Source organism: Phalaenopsis equestris, unplaced genomic scaffold (genome assembly GCF_001263595.1).
Source record: "Phalaenopsis equestris unplaced genomic scaffold, ASM126359v1 Scaffold000108, whole genome shotgun sequence".
In the NCBI taxonomy this organism is placed as follows: Eukaryota; Viridiplantae; Streptophyta; class Magnoliopsida; order Asparagales; family Orchidaceae; genus Phalaenopsis; species Phalaenopsis equestris.
In genome coordinates, this window is record NW_018164550.1 from 80,457 (window position 1) to 102,933 (window position 22,477).

A 22,477-nucleotide genomic window follows, 5' to 3' on the forward strand; every position below is an offset into this window, starting at 1 on the left:
ACCACTATATAGTCCAAGTGCTGATATTGGTTGTTATACCAAATGTTATGTTTATGGATAAGTTTGTACATTGTTCAACATGCATAATGCTTCTTCACCGTTTGTATTTTCTCGTCATTTAGAAATGTCAAATACACATTGAGTTATAAATTTATATATATAACTTAACCATATTAGTTGACCATTTTTTCAAAAAAGCTCGCAAAGGGTTATCTAAGCTTTGGAAAGGATTTTGTATGCAATTGACAAGAAGCATCTTTGTTTAGGTATGCATACATAGGGTAGATGTATACTGTAGTTATGTTTAAAATATTGATAATATGCTAGATATATTGGTTCATCTTTTTTAGTATATATGAAAATATACATGTTTAATGGAAGTTTGTAGCTTAGTGGCTTATTTATTAAACTAGTTTTGGAAAATTTTGCATTATGATATCATTGCAGTTTATCAGAATGTGTGACAAGTTCAAACCTTCTATAGTGGCCATCCATTCCATTCTTAATTCATTCAAAGCTCTCGAGTCATGAAATATGATTTAATATTTTGTTAGGCTAAATTTTGTCTTCTATGTATCCACCTCAAATCATAAGATCATGGAATGTTATCTAACTCTAGTTACTCAACAAGCACCTTAAAGACTAAGTTCTTTACTTCTATCATTAATAATGGAACATCTTACAAGAGATTATTATTAATGAGCTCCTCCATTTGGTTATCATTGTCGAGTTCCATTAATGATAGTAATTCAGTCACCTTGTGTTTCATAGTTACTTTTAACCCCACACAAAATGAACATGACTAAAGAATTTGACACAACTAAAAAAAGTGTAAAAATCTTAGAATATAATCAAATAAATAAGTTATTTTTGCTTGGTTTGACCCCAACCCCACTGAATGACCCAAAGCTGACCCGATCTAGATCAGGGTAACTTAGCTAACTCAAGCCCATCCCAAAAATTGCACAGGTTGATGCAAACCAAAATTTTTTGTGTCGGATTCAAGTTAGATTTTTATGTCGGATCCAATATTAGCACTCTAAGGTTCCAATGGCAAAGAGCCTGCTTGGCCTATTCTCTCTTTATCTTATCCTCAAGGGTATAGTGCCAACTATCTTAATCTAAGAAACTCGTGAACTTAAAACTTAGTACGTTATTGGCCTAAACTTGTCAACACTCGACTTATCATTCGGTTAAAGATGTATCACACTTCTTTTTATTATTTTAAAACTTATAACCTACCAATCTATAATACTTTGATATCAAATTGTTTTGGAAATGACGAGAGGACTACAAATGACCTTCCTCTTTAACTATAAAATACAAAGGGATTATCTGGTTCAAAGATCAAGCTTGTCTTTAAACTTTATACTAGATCAATCTATAAAATTAAGGATTAAGATAAATTCCTTGGTGTTGCGAGGCCCACATGAACTTCTGCAATAGGAAGACTGATGAGATTCTCCTTCTAACAAGAGGCATAAATTAATAGGTTATGTAAGGCAATTGAGGCGCAAAAAACAAAATATGCACTAAAGAGACGCCATAATTGAAAGTAATAAATTGAAACGATTTGATAAGCTTTATCGAGCCTTTAGATTTATCTTCATTGTTGATGCCCTTTGTTCTTCTCCTTTCATTTTTTGTTGATTTATTTTTTCCTTAAAGACTCCTTTCCTTTCTGCTGGCATTGATTGCTCTATGATAGCTTCTTCCCTATTTTGTTTGACTTGCTTCTAATTACCCTTTCTTCTTTCTACAACTACCCTCACTTCCACCTAGACATCTCAGAAATAAAGAGAGAAGTGCATGAGTACCTTGATAGATAGTAAGGGTGAGTGGTAGCTTGTGACAAGAGGAGATAAAGCAAACTGAAGGAGAGTCACGCGGAGCTGGCTGCTTGCAGCCCGATGGGTCGTACAAACAGGGAGTCGATCCAGCATTCCCCTGGACCGGACAGGTCTGGTCTTCCTCCTCCCGTGCCCGATTCATTGCTACGTTCCCCCTCACCCCCACCCCCACCGCCACGCACGAGGCCTAATTATTCCACCTCCACTCCTAGCCGTTGCAGTCCCTTCCATTCTTTATCCCCTACCTTCCAAAGATCGTCTTTGTTGTCTCCCTTTCCTCCACCATTTATGCATGTTATTTTCTCCTCAAATAAAAAATCTACAATTATATAAAAGTTCATAGAGCCAATGAACCATTAATCAAAAGGGCTTTTACAAGACTCAGATAGGTAATTAATTAAAGAGGCTATAAGAAACCTTAAAACCAAAAAATAAAACATTTATATAATGGTGAAATCTCCATATAATGTCTTATATGATTGATGTGAAGCATCCCACGAAGTTGCGTGCAACACATTGAAAGCAGCAATTCCAATGATTGCAAGCATGCAGAACCTCATTATCACAACCTGATTTCTAATTTATGCAAAAGTTTCTTTTTTGTTTTCTCTTATTTTTCTCCTAATTCTTTATTTGTAATTAAAGTATTTTCTATTAGAAACATATTTATATGTTTCTTTTGTTGTTTTGAGGGACTTTTGGCTTTGTATTGAATATTTGAAGGTTGTAATCTCTACTTCTACATAAAGGAGTGTTGTATCATCTTCTCTTGTAAGTGGTGTGTATGTAGCTTGTGAAGTAACAAGTTGTGAACCTCCTCGACCTCCGCACCACGTTGTTACGTCATTCACTTTATTGCATTCGACTAAGAAAGATGCAGATCGACGTCGAATCTGCAATCCAACATAAGATTTTGCCTCTTACCACTTCCAAATGTGGTTGATCTTACCAAATCCCCCATTTTGCCTCTTACCACTTCCAAATGTGGTTGATCTCCCCCATTCTCATTCCCTTTCCCTTGACATTCCACAACAACATTCATACCAAATCCCCTTCCTAACACCTTTTAGGAGCCCTAGAATGATATCATCTAGTATCAGAGTCCAACAAAATCTAACTTTTGAGGAATTTATTCTCCCTACATTTAGAATAAGAATCCATAAAACCTATTCTAACACTCCACCAAAAAAATCCATGTATCATCCACCTAGCCCTAGCACTAACCATAACCCTAATCCTAATCCCAATCCCCAATTTTCTTCTCTGTCAAAACATCCATTGGAAGAACAAGGCATCATGCCGCCAAGAAAAAGCTTCAACGTTGTGTCCAGGAACTATGAAAAATATACAATAGAAAATCCTCGAACTTCAATAGACATTTGTCTCCTTTGAAAAGAGACAATTTGGTGAAGTCACTTATAGCCACAGCGATGACTCGCTTTCACCAAATTGTCTCTTTTCAAATGAGACAAATGTCTATTGAAGTTCGAGGATTTTCTATTGTATATTTTCATAGTTCCTAGACACAACGAAAAAGCTTCAACGTTGTGTCCAGGAACTATGAAAAATATATAATAGAAAATCCACGAACTTCAATAGACATTTGTCTCCTTTGAAAAGAGACAATTTGGTGAAGTCACTTATAGCCACAACGATGACTCGCTCGATCGAGTGAAGTCACCCATAGCCACAACGATGATTTCACTTGCCATAGCCACAACGGCTTGCTGGATCAAGAGAAAAAATTGAATTCCTTTCATAGGGAAGTTTCCACTGACAAAGCACCACTACCCCAACAATTCAGCATGAACTATCAGATGAGAAACTGGGATCTTGGAGTAAAAGTGTTTTATCGAATTTTGATGGTCGCATAGATTAGGAAGAATTCATCGAGTTGCTCCGAGCAATGGAGCCGATCTTTGAATACAAAGATATTCCACCTAACAGAAAGGTCAAGCTAGCAACTATTAAGTTAAGAATGCTTCCTTATAGTGAGAGAACTTGAAAAGTATTTGAAAGAAAAAAAGAGAAGAGTAAAAATACTGCCTGGTTTAAATTGAAAGAGGGAGTTGTAGCGCAAATACCTTCCCTTACACTACCAACATGATATGTTCATAAAACTTCACTACCTAAGCAAAAGAGATTCTTTCGTGGAGGAGTACACAATTGAAAGAGGGAGTTGTAGCGCAAATACCTTCCCTCACACTACCAACATGATATGTTCATAAAACTTCACCACCTAAGCAAAAGAGATTCTTTCGTGGAGGAGGACACGATTGAATTTAATTAACTCATGCTAAAATGTGAGTTAATGGAATCAAAAGAGGATGCAACAGCTAGATATCTTGGAGTGCTAGATCATCCATTAATAATTTGGTGCAGCTGCAACCGTATTGGTCCCTACTTGATGTACAAAGCCTTGCTTTAAAGGTGAAACAATAGCAATGTCGCCATGTGACTATCAAGTTCCAACCCAGAATCCTACAGCAAGAACACACCCAATGGAGCTTCCCAACCAAGCCCAACAGAGGAGAAATAAATTCAAAGTGAAAAAAGGTAGGGCCCACTAGCACTCCCAAATTCATCCCGGGCAAAACCTATTTCAACTATCATAACTTGGGGTAAATTGTATCAGATTGCCCAAAAAAGAAGGTGATCTTATTCACGAAGCAGGGAAAAGTGAAAAAATATAGACAGTGACACCGGAGACATTGAAGATTGTGAAGATGTAAATGAGTACTAGATTTCAATGGATAATGGAGATATGTTAATAATCCAACGAATACTTCAGACTAAGCTGGAGAGAGAAGTCACATCAAGATTAACATTGGTTGCCCTAGATGGCAGTGAGTAAAAGGAGTTGATATCAGACACATGTCAGCCCAAGCTAGGTGAATTTTAAGATTTTCTTACCTACAATCCACCCCTAAGGTTGCCACAGCTTAGGGAGATCCAACATGTCATCACTCCATATAGAAATGAGGAATTTTTTTAGTGATTTTTTGAATACACTATAAAATGAATTGTATACTAAACTCTACTTCAATTCAGCGATGCAACCAAAGACAGATGGTCAGACAAGAGTGGTGAACCGCAGTTGTGAAAATCTTCCTAAATGGTTTTTTGAGAAAAAACAACCCGCAGTGAGATTCAGATCCTTCTAGAGATGAGGACAAACCCTCTCCCAACTAGGGGAAATGATGTGGACATCCCACATTGTTATGGGATTGCACATTCACTGCATGGAAATTCCACAATGTCGTGGAAGTTGCAATTTCAGCAATTGCAGGCGCACAGAACCGCACGATCCCGACATCAATTTTTTTCTTTTTTCTGATTTCTTTCCTAATTGCTTGCTTCTAATTAGGGTATTTCTATTAGCAATTATTTGTGTTTTTTTCGGGTATTTTGAGGAACTTTTGGCTTTAGTTGGGGTATTTGGAGGTTGTAATATTTATTTACATCTTAGAAAGTGTTGTATCATTTTTCTTTTGTAAGTGGTGTATCTATAACTTATGCAGAAAAAGGTGGTGAAACTCCTCTGCCACTGCACCATGTCATTTTGTTGTCCTCCTCGCTGTTTTTAGTCAGGACAGCTGTCGATCGACGCCCAATCTGCTGTCCAACAGCATATTTCGCCTCCTACCACTCCCGAACATCATTGACTTCCCCAATTCTCATTCCCTTAAAATTCTACAATCACATCCCGGCTAAATCCCCTTTCTAACACCTTTTATGAGCCTTAGAATGATATCATCAGCCCTAGAATGGTACCAATGATATTAGTCAAGCTTTTGAAATCAGAACGACTAGAATAGATGAAAGCCACCGAAATTTTCAGTGCCTGCGCTTTCTTTCCAACCATGTAACAATATATTTTCCTCTTCTCACATTATAGTTACCCTTTCCCAGGTGAAAATATCAAGCATAACCAAGTACTGCTACACAGAATGTTTATAGAGAGAACTAGAATAAGTCATCGCATGCAGATTATTCAAGCTATAAATAATTAGGACGGCAGCTTTGTCCATTCGTGAAGTTTTGTCCACCTTTATTAACAATTCTGTTACTGAGCATGACAAAGTTTAGGAACTTATTACCAACAACACGTGGGATAAGGAGAAGTTACAAAATATGTTTGGAATGGAGCTATGTAGGTTAATCTGTAGCATCCCGATTGATATTGAGCTAAATGAGGACGTGCCTGAAATTTGCAAGCAGCTCACTGGAAAACTATTAGTGCCAACGCCTACCAAGCAGAATTTTGGCTTCAAATTACTCAAGAGTGGCTCAATGAACTCAAACTTCGACCAAGGGAGAAAGCTTTCTGGTGGCGGCTCAGCGTGGATGCTATTCCCTCAAATGCTTGGCTTGCCCGGCATGGTTTAGCTGATTCCTCACTTTGTCCTTGGAGATGCAACGAGAACAAGAATCAAAATCATATTTCAACTAACTGTTTGCTACTTTGTGCAGTGAAAGATAAGCTTAAGCAGTGGGGATTTATACTCCCCACCTTCTCTAACTTCAAGGAGGCCATCGAGGGACTGCGCAACATTAAACCAGCCAGCAGAAACTTTGCAAGAATGTATTGCAAAGCTGTCTACATCAGCTGGAGAGCGAGAAACGCCAAAAAACTCAACAAAGTTCATGGTACAACAACCTACATCGCTTCGAGCTTATTGGAGGCCTGGACTGATCCGTGTCACTATTTCTCGGACCACCAGGATGCTAATCAGCCATGAAGGCTGCAAGTTTGTGATTTTTGGTATTCCGCCGAGCTCTCCTCCCCTCCAATCAGGCTGTGGTTGGGATCGTTATCCGAGATGAAGTGGGAAGACTGACCGTGGCTAAGGGCTGTAGCTTCACCTATTGGGACAGCTCCCAAGTAGAGATGGAGGCGGTACTCTCCCTCCACTCACTTATTGAGGACTGGATGACTGAGTGCCTTGGTATCAATATTGAGGGGGACAACCACAACGTCATGAAGCACTTCCGGCATACTATGGAAAAGAAGAAGTGGCAATGCAACTTTCCCGACAATCCAAATATTGGTTTTTTACTTAAATTTAAACAAGTTTTGTTTAAGCATAGCAATAGAAAAAACAACAGAGCAGCCCATACTTGTGCAAAGATAGCTTTTGATGGTGACTTTCTCTTCCATCAAGTAAATGATCAGAATCCTCTCTTTTTTGTTTTACAAGAGGATAGTGCTCATATTGTAAATGTCACAGAGGCATAGTTTTTTTTTTGGCTTTTTGGTTCCCTTTTTTGGGAATGTTTTTTTTTTTTTCCTCATACTTTTGATGGTATGTTTTAATGTAAAATGTAAACCTTTCAAGAGTATGAAAACCCTATACTAAACAAGAAACAACTTATTCCTGAATAAACCTGCATCTAAAAGAAAACCAGTCAGAAAAAAATGTGGAAAAATTAGAAAGCTTCCAAGAAAAAGAAAAAATGGATCTGCATTAAAAAAGTATCAAGATTGAGGATAACAAATGTACCGCATCAGATATATCACAGTGCAGTTTTGTCACCGAATCTCCTCTACCAAGCTCATCATGGAAACCATAAGCAATGTAAGTTTTGGGGCCTAAATCAGGGCTGGAACGACCTTCAGGGATCCGTGAAGCAATGTTTAGTATTCCAGCGACTGGATGAGTATATTCTTTATACGGAAGAGCAGCAATAAACTCAGCACAGTGCCTTGGTAAACGCTCTGCAAATAAACTAGATGGAGGCCAATCTTTCAACTTTAGCATCTCAGGCCATCCATTTTTATGAATCCGACCTTCCACATAGCCTTTGAAAAACTTGTGAATATTAATTTCGACCTGTGTGATAGAAGTTTAAGGAAATTAAAATAAACTTTTTGGTTGATTATGAATATGCAAGCTCATGTAATTGAAAAATGGAAAAGCAATTCTCCCACCTCACATTCAAAGCTGCAACAACTTAACAATCCTGTTTTTTTCAAAATATATATAAAAAATTAAAATAATTTGTTCTGCATCTCAGCTCATCTGAATTCTTCAAGCATAAGTTATTAAACTAGTTAAAAGCTAGATATTCAATCAAATTTTATGAACATTATTGATACCGAAACTAGTAGAAAATTCAACGAAAAATGCAAAACAAACTGTTATTAATGTAGAGAGAGGGTTACAACACAACAAATCAGAAAATAACAACACAAAACATGAACGAAACAAGCAAACACCTCTAAAGCGTAAGAGGGAAAAATGCAGAACTGCAGGGGCAACAATGATAGAGGGTTGGGCAGCCGCTTTTGCTGCAGAACAACGGTGATCAGGGATGAGAAGAAGGTTGCGGAGGAGGACAACAATGCTGGACTATAGGGACAGGGCGGTTGAAAACTGAGGTGACATCCGGGGAGCTGGACATCAAGAGTAAGCCGTTGGGAAAAGGGCGGCTGGGTGCGGTGATGAAGGGTGGGGAGGCCAACTGCTGCTAGAAAGGAGAGGAGTAGGGATGGTAAAAAAGAAAAATACAGGACCATCTTGTAAGAGAATACAGTCGGAGCACCATCACCTACTCGGATACAACCCTAAAACAGGGAAAATTCTCCACAAAGAAAATCTGAAAGTAGAACACAACAAAAACTGACCCTAAATTTTTGTAGACAGCAATATATAGGTTCCTGTTGAAGGAAAGAAAACTCCCACGCAAGAGGAAGGGGTGGGAATACTCCAGCAAACAACTATTAAGACTTTCCAAAAGGGGAAGAGCACATGAGGGGAGGTAGTCCCGCCTTCTCCGCAGAACTCACGATCCTTCTGTCTCGTCGCGATTGTGTTCCAGACCGGTTCCCTTGGACTGGAAAGGAAGTTGGCCAGCCAGTTTAGCCAGCTGGCATTTAACGCCTCGTTTTAGGGGTTTTGTTAGTGCCTTGCGTTAGGAGCGCTGTTAGCGCCCCGCTACAAGGGCACCTTTTAGCCCCCCACGTCAATTTTCAGGGGTTAGGAGAGCTTCAACCTCATTCGTTGAAACTCCTGGATCCTCATGGTATAATATTAAATCCCCTAGTAGGTCGATCATGCCAGAGTTGTTATTCTACAACACATTCTGATAAAATAGGTAATCATCCTCTTTTGGCACATCCTGAGCAGTAACTGCATATAGAGACCTGCAGTGCAACTCTCGAGCCCATACATTTGAAATCTTCACCCTTCCACTTGTCGTGCCTAGCGTGCGGTGATTGAGTAACACCTATGTGAGAACTCAATTCTAGGACGAAATATGTTTCATAAAATTTGTTGATGGGAACCCTGCTGAGCTAACTCTAACGTTCGAACTACTCACTGTAGTAGTCCAAGCAAGGGACATAATGCCTCCTCTCTGGACATGTTGGACCTCCCTCCATAGGGGGAACTCAGGAAGAGGTATGTAGATTTGAAGTGTCTGCCTTGCTCTTGCCTGTGGGGGTTCTATGTCTGATGTCGGCTCCTCAGACTCATAACTGTATTGGCCACTTAAAATGAAGTCGGTTGAACTCTCTCTTCCATGAACTCAGCTGAGACTAAGTGTATCTTGTCCTCCTCAACCGGAAGCGAATTCTCCTCAGTTAAGTCATCACCGTCTTCAGTGCCTATGGTGTCTTTATGAAATTTTCCAATGACGCCCTGCTCGATGAAGTAAATCACTCCCCTTATTGTGCATTCTGCTTCACCATGTCCAAATCTGTGGTACTCGCAACATTTTCTGGCTATGATTGACTTGCGAATTGATTTTGTTGGATAGTAGCCAAGGGGGGTTGCTTGGTGTTGCGGTCTCTTCACTATGGTAGCTAGAGTCTGCAACTTTTGGCGGTGGTAAGTTGAGAGAAACCGACACGGTGTTTCCCGCTTCATCTTCATATTTCAACCTTTCGGATCACGGGCAAGGATAGCTCCCATTAGATCTAAGGTTCTAAGATAGTCAAAGGGAGATCCCTAAGGCTAGATCCTAAACCCTAAGAGGAAGACTAGACCTCACTAAAAATGAGGTCAACATATGGAAGCTAGAGTCTGCAACTTTTGGCGGTGGTAAGTTGAGAGAAACCGACACGGTGTTTCCCGCTTCATCTTCATATTTCAACCTTTCGGATCACGGGCAAGGATAGCTCCCATTAGATTTCATCTTCCATTTTTGTAATCCAGCGCTGATGTCGGCGAATCCCTCGCCGTATCTCCTCTAGGAAAGGTCGAGCATATAACTTGATGGTGACATGGCTAAGGTTTAGAGTTGGAAGGTGAAAAAGAGTGTAGGAGACTCATTAATGGTATAAAAATTTAATTTAGTATTGCTGATTTTGAAAATCGGCAAGGGGTAGAAGGGAAAATTTTTGGTAGGAGTAGGTAGGACCAGATGCTAGGAAAGCCTAGGATATGACTAGATTTGGGCTAGTTCTGATGCTAAATGATATCGAAACTAGTAAGAAATTCAAGGGAAAATGCAAAACAAACTTTAATTGATTTAGAGAGAAGGTTACAGTGAACATAGTAGAAAATAACAACAAAAAACATGAACGACACAAGGAAACATCTTTAAAGTGTATTCCAAGGACAGTGGAGGTTGGCTACATGGGTCGGGATGATTGGTAGAATTGGTGGCAGCAAAAGAACGCTGGGGGAAGCAAGGGAAAGATACAGAACTGCAGGGGCAGCAATGATGGAGGGTTGGTTAGCAGATTTTGCTACATAACTATGGTGACCGAGATCATATTTTGGATGAAGACTGGGGAGGGGGATAACAATATTGGACTGTAGGGACATGGTATTTGAAGACAGAGGTGAGATCAGGGGAGCTATACAACAAGAGAAAGTCGTTGCGGGAAGGGTGGTTGGGTGCAAGGATGAAGGATGGGGATGTCGACGGCTGCTGGAGGGGGGAGGAGTAGAGATGGTAAAAAAGAAGGATACAATACCACCTCGGAGGAGAATACAGCAGGACCACCACCACCTCCTCGGATACAGCCCTAGAATAGGGAAAACTCTCCACACAGGAAATCTTAAAGTAGAACACAGCAAAAACTGACCCTGAATCTCTATAGACAGCATTATATAGGCTCCTATAGGACGAGGAAAGGAAAGTAGGAAAAGAAACTCCCACACAAGAATAAGGGGTGGAATATTCCAAAAAAAAGCAATTAAGGCCCCGTTTGGGGCAGCTTATTAGGAGCGGCAGCGGTATGAAAACGCAGTTGTCGTGTTTAGAAAACACGTTCGCACCAAATTTTTTGCACCACTCTGACGCAATTGGAAAATAATGTAAATAGATTTGCAAGTTGGGAAGGGGCCGCGTCCGGCGTTAGCTTAGCGCGTTAGGATGAAGAAATTCCTCTCGTGCCCCTCTCCGCTCCCCTCGCCATTGCCCTCAGCTTCTTCTTCACAAATTAGGTAACATTCCAACCTCTACTCTCCCTCGCCCTCGCCGTCCTAATGAAACCCTATTTTCCCACCTCAAATGAGGTATGCTTTCTACCCTTCACTTCACTTGTGCCTCGTTGCATTTTTGTTTGGATGCATCATTGTTTGTTTTAGAGGTAAGATGCAGTTTTTACGGAATGTTGGATGCTAGATCTGAATTTTCGAATGGGTTATTTTTTATATTTTACCTTCTGGCGGTCTGGATGAGTGATCTGAACATAACTTTTCAATATTTTGCTTGGTAGAATAACTACTGCTCATCCATTTGGATGATCACACTTCACTTGTTATATTATTTTGTGAGTATTTAATGTTTCTATAGGAAGAAGAAAGGGCTAAACAAGATTAATGAATCTTGAAGTAACTACTTTCTTCTTCCTATTCCTATGATAAAATTTCATGGTTCGAAATGTTGGAATTGCAATATTGGAATTTTGGAGTGCTTGGGATCTATTTTGGGATTAGAATGAATGGGAATATTTTCAATTCCTGTGATTTTTAGAGAAGAAATATAAGGGGGGTTTACATACCTGCCACTTCATTTCCTATTCAAATCCTATTCACTGTTACACGAAAATATAATGGGGGATTTACATACATACCACTCTATAATGGGGCATTTACATACCTACCACTCTATTCTGAATTACTATGCTCTTTACTTAGAAATATATAATGGGGCATTTACATACAGAACACCCAATTCTTTGAAAAAGCTCTTTTAGTTGTATAATGGGGAATTTATTAGCCTTGGAGTCCTATGTATATGGCGTTGGTTTTGAGATGAGTTGCAAGCTATCTCTGGAATGGGGTATTATTTGAATGTTGTCTAGATCCATTTATGCGGAATTGTAGCTATCTATAGTAGGGCATTTACATACATGCCAGAGATATTGCATATATGCGGAATTGTTTATAATGCTTGGGAGGGTGATGAAAGCTCTTATATTGTCCTTGTGCTTGGGAGGTCAGTGATGAAAGCTCTTATATTGTGCTTGTTTATCGTGCTTGGGGCATTTACATACAATTTTATTTCTGCTCTTATATTGTCCTTGTGCTTTGCAATATATAGTGGGGAAAGCTTGGTAATCGTGTTTGGTACATTTCTATGGGGTTTTCTGGCTTTCTTTGATGTTGAATCTAACAGTGCAAATGAGTTTTATATTTTTGGACGGTAACTCTCCTGTTAATTGGCTTGCAAAGCCATGCACCCCCTCATATATGCACCCCCTGTTAACTGGAATGGGGCTTACTTTGATGCTGAATCTAACAGTGCAAATGGTTGCTACACTCTGCCCTCTATTATTTCGTTTCTTTAGTTGCTCATTTATGCTTATCTCGGAGCATGTGATTGCAAGTGTTGGACGAATTTATGGGCATTTACATATTGCTGGATTGAAGTTCTGGATAGATTTCATTGTTGTTTTATGCAAGCTTCTTCTAGCTTTCTCGAGTTGCGCAGGTTTCCCAAAATGCTTTGATTTTACCGAGTTGTTTTGCCTGAATTCTGTTATATTTTCAAGCAACTGTAAGGAGCTTTTTCTCTACCACTATTTTATCGAGCAGTTTTGAATGGATTCTGTTCTCTACCACTGTGTTATCTACTTTGGTTTGATGTCTTATTTTAAAACAATTGTTGTAGGGAGCTTTTTCTCCATTCGAGGATATACATATATGCTGCATCTTTTTTATGCAAGTTACTTTTTGGCCCTCCATTCTGGGTCGTAATTTTGTTTTTCTTACTTCACCTGCTTGTTTTAAGGGGGCTGCTAGTTTCTTGTGGTTGGTTTGGATGTTTGGATCGTTTTCTAGGCCCGGATGGTTTGGCTCGGATGGTTCTTTGGAATAGGTTTTGGTTTTGAGGATTATGCAGGTCTTGGAATATTGGATTTTATGCTAGTTTTTTGGAATATTGGAGCAGCTTTTTTAAATGTTATTTTTACAGTAACAGCAATAGCCCTACTACCCATTTTAAAGTATTTTTTACAGAAATGGAAAGTGTTTGGTTTTTTTTATCTTAGTAGCAGCATGAGCTCTAGGATTTCAGGGACCTCCCAAGTTGTGTTGTGTTACTGCGCTCCCTTACGTCACGCCAGCCTTATAGCAGCGGGAGACAGTTCTACGGTTGTCAGAGGGGTGTTTCAGCACGATGTGGTTTCTTCCATTGGGCCGACGTTCCAACATACTCCCATGCAGACAGTGATCGTGGTATCGTGGTACGATGGTTTCCCAAGAGGACAGTGCTGCTGAGGACAGACGACGTCAGAGTTTTAAATTGAACGTTTTAATTTGTTTACTCTTAATTGTAATTGTATTTCTTTTTGTTTTATTTTTTTATACTCACGAAATGGTGAGCAATGTATTTTAATTTTTGTAACTAAACTGTAATAGTTTGAGACATCTGTTTATCTATTATTGTATATATACAGTTCTGTTGCAAACACTTTAACCAACAGAGGCGAAATGGTCATTTATCCAACAACAGGTCCCAGTAAGTTATTCTGAATAAGTTGTTTCAAACAGCAAGCCAGCTTCAGAATAATCTGTTTATCAACAGATTATAAATAATCAACAGTTGCCCCAAACAGACCCTAAAACTTTCCAAAAGGAGAAGAGCACATGAGGACGGGAGGTAGTCCCGCCTTCTCCACGGAACTCGCGATCCTTTTGTCTCGATCCTTCGTGATCGTGTTATGGACCGGTCTCCCTGGACCCGCGAGGAAGTTGGTGTTCAGTCGGCTGGCATTTAGCGCCCGCATTAGGGGCGCTATTAGAGCCCCGCTACTGGGGCGCCTTTTAGCGCCCCGTGTCAACTATCTGGAGCCATAATCTATGTTAGTATAAAGTTTTATTTTATTTTATTTTTGGGTTCGAATATGCTATTTTAGAAAAGTTGATAAAGAGGCAGGAAAACATAAAAAAGTAATAGAAAATGGAAAATTTTACTATTTAATTTATTAAGAAACGTGAACAATTATATGAGTAAAGAGCAACGAAAAATTAAAACAAATCATGCATTCTTAGAAGATTATAGAACAGAAACAGCTCACAAATAAAATTTACCATGCTACTTAAAATCAGATGTTTTCTGTTTTACCTGAACTTTATCAAAAGATGCAATAACGAGATGAAACAAAGTAAACGCTGGGTTAGGAGACATGAAAACAATATCCGCTCAACTATAAACAACAAAATTGGAAGACATAAAAATTACTATGCTGGAATATGGCATAAATCAAATGCTAAATTGGCCCACCTCACACCAGTCTAGACAATCGACTGCCTTAACAGCATAACCCTCCTCTTTAAACTTTTCAATTTTTTTTTCTCGAAGAGCCCTCCACATAACCATAGGATCCCAACTAAGACCAGTTGTTCTCTCAAGAACACCTCTGACAATCACTGGTTCACCCCTTCTCCAATGCTTTTGAAAATGAGCATATTCATCATCTACCAACTCCATTGCATTGGGACAATACAAAAAATTATCATGGCTACTTTTCCGAGATGCTGCCCTGCGGAGGGCGAAATTATTTTGATCAACTCCAGAAAATAAGCATTTCTCAGGGCATAATGAACAAATGTCAGATGCGCTCTCATCTGCAAAGAGACTACTATTTGTTAATCTCTCCGCATTTTGAATAAGCTTAACCACCCAATTAGATTTAAAGGTGCGCTTTAAGGCAAGGACACCATTTCCACATCCGCCGTGTTCTTTAGGAGGGCATGAAATACTACCATCATCGTTCGCTCTCCAATCAGAAAAGGAGCAAGATTTATCAATGAATTTATTGTTGCTTGTACTCGGATCTGCGCCCTGCCAACCAAATTTTTTTCGTGGAAGGTCAATTCTTCCATTCATGGCAGTAGCATGATTTGATTTCTGTACAAGAACTGGACTTGGAGCAGAATCTGATTTCTGAACAGCAGGTTGATAACCTTCACGCAGTTCTCGGGAGCAAGAGAGACAAAGATCATATGAACAATTGGTACAAGTACGATGGAAATCAACAACAGAAGTACTGCAGCAGTCACTGCTAGAAAGGAAAGTAATAGGTTACCAAGCCAATAAGGCAGAATGTGAAGGTGTACATTCATATAAATACAGCAGTTGCATGTATATGAATAATTGTTAATAATCATAACACAACCAACAGTAAATAATAAATAGAAAGTATAAGAAAATGCATGCCAGAGAGGGGGCGTGTCTCCAATTCACAAATAAAAAAATTATAAAATAATTGTACAGAATTGGCAGCATGGACTATAATATTCTCTGAACATTTTAAGGCAACTTTGTTTTGGAGAAACTGATACTGAACAAGTTTCACTAGGAATGACACATGTTAAGGAAGCATGAAAGACAAACATGTATTTGTGCGATCTCAGCAAGTATAAACATATGAATCTAAGTACACGTGGATGCAGGTAAAGCAAAAGGAAAGGCAAATATTAGGTATAAATCCAATTTTTAAGACAATTAATATTCAGTAATTTCCTTTCAAATTATGGCTAAGCACAGAGAAGGATTGCTTGCATTCCATAACTTTCACGAATCCACTGTGCTAGTGCTAGAATCTGTTTCTTAAAATCAATTGGTTTTTTACTCTAAGAACCACTTAGCTAAAGAGTTGCGTGCCAACAAAACTACAACTTTTAACTAGGCATGGAAATGGCAAAAATGTTTTTAATGGCAAAAACAAGTAAAGGAATATCCGTCTCACAGAGAAAATACACCTTGGGCTCACTATAAAAAACAGTATATTTAGGAGTAAACCTGCCAACACATCCATCGAGTAAAGTTGGAATTAAATGAGATTCTACCTAAGCATATAAAGGTAATAATAGTTAATATGAAAACTCATCTACCCATCTAACACTAGACTTGATATATGTTTTCATATTAGTATTGGCTAGTTGGATTATGAATAAAACACTAAAAAAAATCATCTCAAGGGTGGTCATTCAAATAAAAGATTAAAACTGATACTGAAATATTTCTCCATGCTAACTATAATGTGTAGCAAATTGTAAATCCATACTGGGATAATGCTATTCATATGGAGAGATTGAGATGCTTGGAGGTAGTCCGAAGCAGGGTTGAAATTGAATTCAAAACAATGACCTAGGATATTTATGCTCAAAGTCTCAATTTTTTTTATAATAGAACTTGCAAAAAATTATCATTAGCATTGCTACTATCTAATGCTGTTTTAGGGCTCCCAGAAGGATTTTAGGAAGTGAATTTTGAGTGAGAGGTGGTTGGAGAATAACAAAGGAATGATAGTATGTAAGGTCTACAGCATTTAGAGGGGGTTAAGTGATGAATTCTGTTATCCAGCAGATTTGAGTTGTTCGGTGGCTATCCCTGTTGCCACCCCTGTTGGAAATAGAGAAGCAGAGAATGAAACAGAATAGTGTAGCATGGTCAACGAGGAGGTTTGCCACATATTCCTAGGCAAGATACAAACATGTCACTTACAAAAGGAAAAGGATACAACAATACTAAGTAGGAAATCAGGAAAAAAAAAAGAAAAAAAAACATCTCCAAAATACATAAACAAAGCCAAATGTCTACAAAAACTAAAATTAATAGCATATAAATAATTCTCCAGCAAAAGAAATCTAATTCTAATTAAAATAATATTAAAAAAGCGATTCAAAAGGGGCTGACAGCAACACATGCGGAAAAATATTGCTATAGCCCATACCGGCACTTGGCCTGCTTATAGGATTACAGGATCCCGATATTCTATGACACCAGATTGCAGAATTCCTGCAGGAGGGAGCCCCCACATCGTTCTCCCCGGCTATGAGAGGCTTTTTCTTCTTCTTTGAAAGGACTTGGGTCCAATTATCTGATGTAGATAACCCCAAAATAACTGTTGAGATTTTCAAACCAGTGTGTCTCATCACTCCTATTGGCCATCTATTCAGGCGACATTGTTGAAATATTGTTGAAATGAACTAAAACTTCATACTCAATTTATTCTAAAAAGTCCTTCAAAAATCATCAAAAAATTTCTCATGTATATCTAAAGTGATGACATATTGGACCTCACTGAATACTGGGAACCTAAGTGGTTGGTTGTAGGTCAGACAATTATGAAATTCATTTAGTTATGGTTGGCATGTGTCTGATATCAGCTCCTTAAACTCACTATCAATTAGGACAACCAATATTAATCCTACCAGAATCTCTCCCATGCGCTCAACTTGAATCACAACATCTTTCCATTGTAGGCTGGAAATTGTTACTCCTCTTTCACATCTCCATCCTCTTTTGTGCCACTTAGCTAAGGCAAGCATGCGTCTGGTATCAACTCCTTAGACTCACTGTCGTCTAGGACAACCAATGTTAATCCTATTAGAGTCTCTCATAAGCTCTTGTTGAATCAATGTAGAAAGTTGTTATTCTCCTTCGACGTCTTCTCCCTCTCCTATGTCATTGTCTATTTCTTCAATTACTTTATACTTAGCAAAATAAATCATCATCTTGTTTTAACAATGGGATGCAATGCGCACAAAACAAGAGCCCTTGGAGCACTACCTAGCGGAGACAGATTTAGGAGAGCGGGTGGTCTCCACATTTTCTCGACTATATAAGGGTTTTTCTTAAGGTTCTCCACTGGGTGAACTAAAATTTCTTGATCCTAGGATTGAACTCTGCTAGTAAGGTGTGGTAGTAATCTCGTGATGTTGTTTCTTTGCCTTCAAAGCTAGGGCATGTACATCAAATAGGAATCAATATAGTTATAACTATATCACATTAATAATAGATGACTTGGTCCTCAGAGATACCTCGGTATTGTGTGCTCCTCTGGTTTCAGCAACTCACATTTTAACGAGTTGAATATATTCAGTTGTGTACTCCTCCATAAAAGAATATCTTTAGCACCTATAAAAAAATCTCTCTGGCACAAGTAAAGGATTTTATTATCATGTCGATAATATGGGGAAAGAAATTTGTGCTGCATCGCCCATTTTATTTTAGACAATGTAATGATTTTACTTATCCACTCACGCTAGCAAAGAAGCTTCAGGTTCTCTCACAACAAGGAAGTGTTCTTACTAAACTTGATGGTTGTCAATTAAACTCTTTTATCATGGGAAACATGTTTGTACTTGAAAATTTATTCCATTGTTTAGAGCAACTCGATAAACTTATTTGAATCCATGTGATCGTCTGAATCCTATAAACTAATATTTACTCCAAGGTCCTGGCTTCTCTGATATTCCATATCAAATCGTTTGGGTATTCGTTCTTTGTCACTGAAAACTTCTCGATAAAAAGGATTCACTTCCTCCGCTTGACGTAGCGGGTCACCTTGTAGCTAAACGTAACGTCATTGCATTGTCTCCTCTTAAAGGCAATAAGACTCTATTGCAGTTGGAAGATTTTTTATTGTATAACCTTCAGAGCAAGTTCTTGTGGACACCTCGCTGAGAATTTCTCCTTGACATCATGGCGTTCTTTTCTCTCGATCAGGTTTTCAGCAAATGTAAAATTACAAATTAAGGTTGGTCTAGGACTTAGATTTTGGTAGCAGGTGTTGAAGTGAAATTTTGGTGATGGCAGTAAAATTACAAAGGCTTATTACTGCAGTAAAGTTAGATTTTAAAAATTTAGGGTTGGGGCTAAGAGCAGTAGGAATTATTTGAGTATGGTGGATTTTTTTTTTTAATTTTGGATTTGGGCAAGAAAGGCAGTCTTAAAAATTTAAAGTTTGGCGGACTCTTATACCAGATAATACCATTCTATGGCTCCTAAAATGTGTTTAAGAAGCGGATTTTGAATGGAGGTGGTTGGGGAACAACAAAGGAATGATAGTATGTGAGGTCTACAACGATTTGAGGGGGATAAATGACAAAATCTGCCAACAATAGATTTGAGTTGGTCGGCAATTATCCCTATTGAAAACAGTGAGGTGGACGATGAAACAACATGGTGCAAGCAGTGAGAAGATTCGCCGTAGCTGCATCGCCCATTTTATTTTAGACAATGTAATGATTTTACTTATCCACTCACGCTAGCAAAGAAGCTTCAGGTTCTCTCACAACAAGGAAGTGTTCTTACTAAACTTGATGGTTGTCAATTAAACTCTTTTATCATGGGAAACATGTTTGTACTTGAAAATTTATTCCATTGTTTAGAGCAACTCGATAAACTTATTTGAATCCATGTGATCGTCTGAATCCTATAAACTAATATTTACTCCAAGGTCCTGGCTTCTCTGATATTCCATATCAAATCGTTTGGGTATTCGTTCTTTGTCACTGAAAACTTCTCGATAAAAAGGATTCACTTCCTCCGCTTGACGTAGCGGGTCACCTTGTAGCTAAACGTAACGTCATTGCATTGTCTCCTCTTAAAGGCAATAAGACTCTATTGCAGTTGGAAGATTTTTTATTGTATAACCTTCAGAGCAAGTTCTTGTGGACACCTCGCTGAGAATTTCTCCTTGACATCATGGCATTCTTTTCTCTCGATCAGGTTTTCAGCAAATGTAAAATTACAAATTAAGGTTGGTCTAGGACTTAGATTTTGGTAGCAGGTGTTGAAGTGAAATTTTGGTGATGGCAGTAAAATTACAAAGGCTTATTACTGCAGTAAAGTTAGATTTTAAAAATTTAGGGTTGGGGCTAAGAGCAGTAGGAATTATTTGAGTATGGTGGATTTTTTTTTTTAATTTTGGATTTGGGCAAGAAAGGCAGTCTTAAAAATTTAAAGTTTGGCGGACTCTTATACCAGATAATACCATTCTATGGCTCCTAAAATGTGTTTAAGAAGCGGATTTTGAATGGAGGTGGTTGGGGAACAACAAAGGAATGATAGTATGTGAGGTCTACAACGATTTGAGGGGGATAAATGACAAAATCTGCCAACAATAGATTTGAGTTGGTCGGCAATTATCCCTATTGAAAACAGTGAGGTGGACGATGAAACAACATGGTGCAAGCAGTGAGAAGATTCGCCGTATGTTCCTGAGCAAGATACAAACACACCACTTGCAAAAGAAAGATAATACAACACTCCTACAACAGAAAATCAGAGAAAACATCTCTAAAATATATAAACAAACCCAAAACTTTACTAAACTAGAAATTAATAGTGATAGCTCTCAAGCAAAAAAAACCTGATTCAAACTAAAAAATACAATAAAAAGGGGTCCGCGAGAGGCTAACAAAAACACATGCGGGAAAATCCCTCTATAGCCCATATCGGCACTTGTCCTGCTTACCGGATTGTAGAATCCCTCGAATCACAGAAATCTTGTGGGAGGGTGCTCTCGCATCAATAACCCTATACCATGATCAAACAAAACATGTTAAAAATTATAGAAACTTTATAAAGGAGAAAATTAATCAAGGAATGACGGAAGTGAATTAGCTCCAACGAGACTAGCAATTGTACTCCCTAAATATTATGTCGGCACAGGCGTGGTCATTAGGGATAAAACCAACAAGCTCCTTGGCGCTTTGGGACGTCAACTGCTACATTGAGATTGCAGGTTTGTGGAGCTCCAAGCTATCATTTATCTAAGAGAGCTCCTCCAACTGTGGATGCTTGAGGCCAAAGGGATCGTTATGAGAGAAATAATGCTAATATCATCAAATATATGAGGAACTCAATGGCTCCAAAGACTTGGATGGAAAATTCAAAGCATTGCCATACTTTTGCTTTTCTTTCCTCTTTTAGACAGGTTGTTTTTCATTTTGTTCCTTGGGAGCTCAACAAATCTGCCCATTTTTGTGCCCAAAGGGCTTTCTTACCAGTTTTTCTTCTGCCTCGATCCTTCAATCTCCAGAACGTTTTGCTATCCTCTGAGAAGATAGGGGCTATTTTGACCCTAAGGGCGCATGCTTTTGTATATTTTGTAAGCACATTTTACTTTTAATGCAACATGCACACCTTTACAAATTGTACCTTACTGCTAGAAATCATGCCCTACCAAAATGTTTTCCTCCAGTCGTTATTTTCTTAAGGGAATGAATTAATTTCTTATATTTGCTGCTATGAGCTATTGCAAACTAATCATATATTTATGTCTTTTTTTTTATTATTCCTTAAACTCTTTTAGTAGTCTGGCAGCAGCCAAAAGTCACAGCTTCCAGCTTGAATAAACACTTCCTGCTCGCAGCCCGCTGGCTAAAGATTAGTCTACAGTCACGCCTTCCGACTGGAAATCATGACATACCTAGCTACAGTCCTCCAACCATTACATTATAATGAGAATGAATTCATTGATTAAATTTGCTGCTATGATCTCATTGAATTTCAAATATATGATAACTCATATCTCCTATAAATTGTATACACTTTCTACTACTGTTAGCATGAAAAATGATGTGCCAGAGAAGTCCTATAATCATTTTGTATCATTATTGAGTAATGGTTCTTATCCAAGTTAACTTTAAGATAGAGTCGCATATAACATGGATTGACAATAAAATCCATATTAGTTTGTGTACTTTAGAAAATAAAGCAGCACAATACTATTGATAGAATGAGGGGTAGTTAAACCCAATTACAATCGACACAACAAAGGAAAGAAATAAAATAGAATAAAAAATAAGAAAGAATAAAACAAATAGGAAATACATAATGAGCGAACAAAAGCTAATAAAAAATAATAACAGCTGGGGACTGTCATTATAAATCTAAAACTCCCGTTCAACTTGAAGCATGGATGTCAGTCATGTTCAACTTGGATTTGAAGTCATCGAACAAAGAACGAAGAAGATTCTTGGTGAGGATGTCCGCTAGTTGACCACAGAAGGGCACAAAAGGAATATAAATTTCCTCGGACTCGATCTTTTCTTTAATAAAGTATATGTCGATATCCACATCTTTGGTACGATCATGTTGGACTGGATTGTAAGCAATGTTGATATCAGCCTTAATATCATAGAATAGCTGCAGTGCAACGAAAGTTGTCATATGAAGTTTGCGGAGCATGATGCGTAACCAGAGGGCTGCACAGATCCCCAAGGACATGGACCGGAATTCAGCTTCAGCACTGCTCCGGACAATCACAGACCGTTTTTGCTTTTTCGCGTGACAAGATTTCCTCTTACAAATGAGCAATACCCTGATATGCAACATTGACCATGAACCGATCCGACCAAATCAGAATTTGTATGAACAGTAATAAACCTAGAGATGTGACGACATAAAAGCAAATTTGAGCCCAGTGT

At 38.4% G+C, this 22,477-nt stretch overlaps 1 protein-coding gene across 5 annotated transcripts in view; it reads right to left on the reverse strand.

Annotated features, from left to right (window-relative positions):
* The window catches only part of LOC110020896 (lysine-specific demethylase JMJ25-like), a 60,580-nt gene that overhangs the window by 25,953 nt on the left and 12,150 nt on the right, over positions 1-22,477 (reverse strand). For all 5 annotated transcript variants that reach the window (XR_002293577.1, XM_020719174.1, XM_020719177.1 and 2 more), the window contains exons 5-6: positions 14,535-15,312; positions 7,355-7,684 (exon numbers count right to left, since the gene is read on the reverse strand). Coding sequence is in view for 4 of the 5 variants with exons in the window: in XM_020719174.1 (XP_020574833.1) it covers positions 7,355-7,684; positions 14,535-15,312 (1,108 nt within the window). In the remaining variant the exon portion in view is untranslated. The remainder of the gene's footprint in view (positions 1-7,354; positions 7,685-14,534; positions 15,313-22,477) is intronic.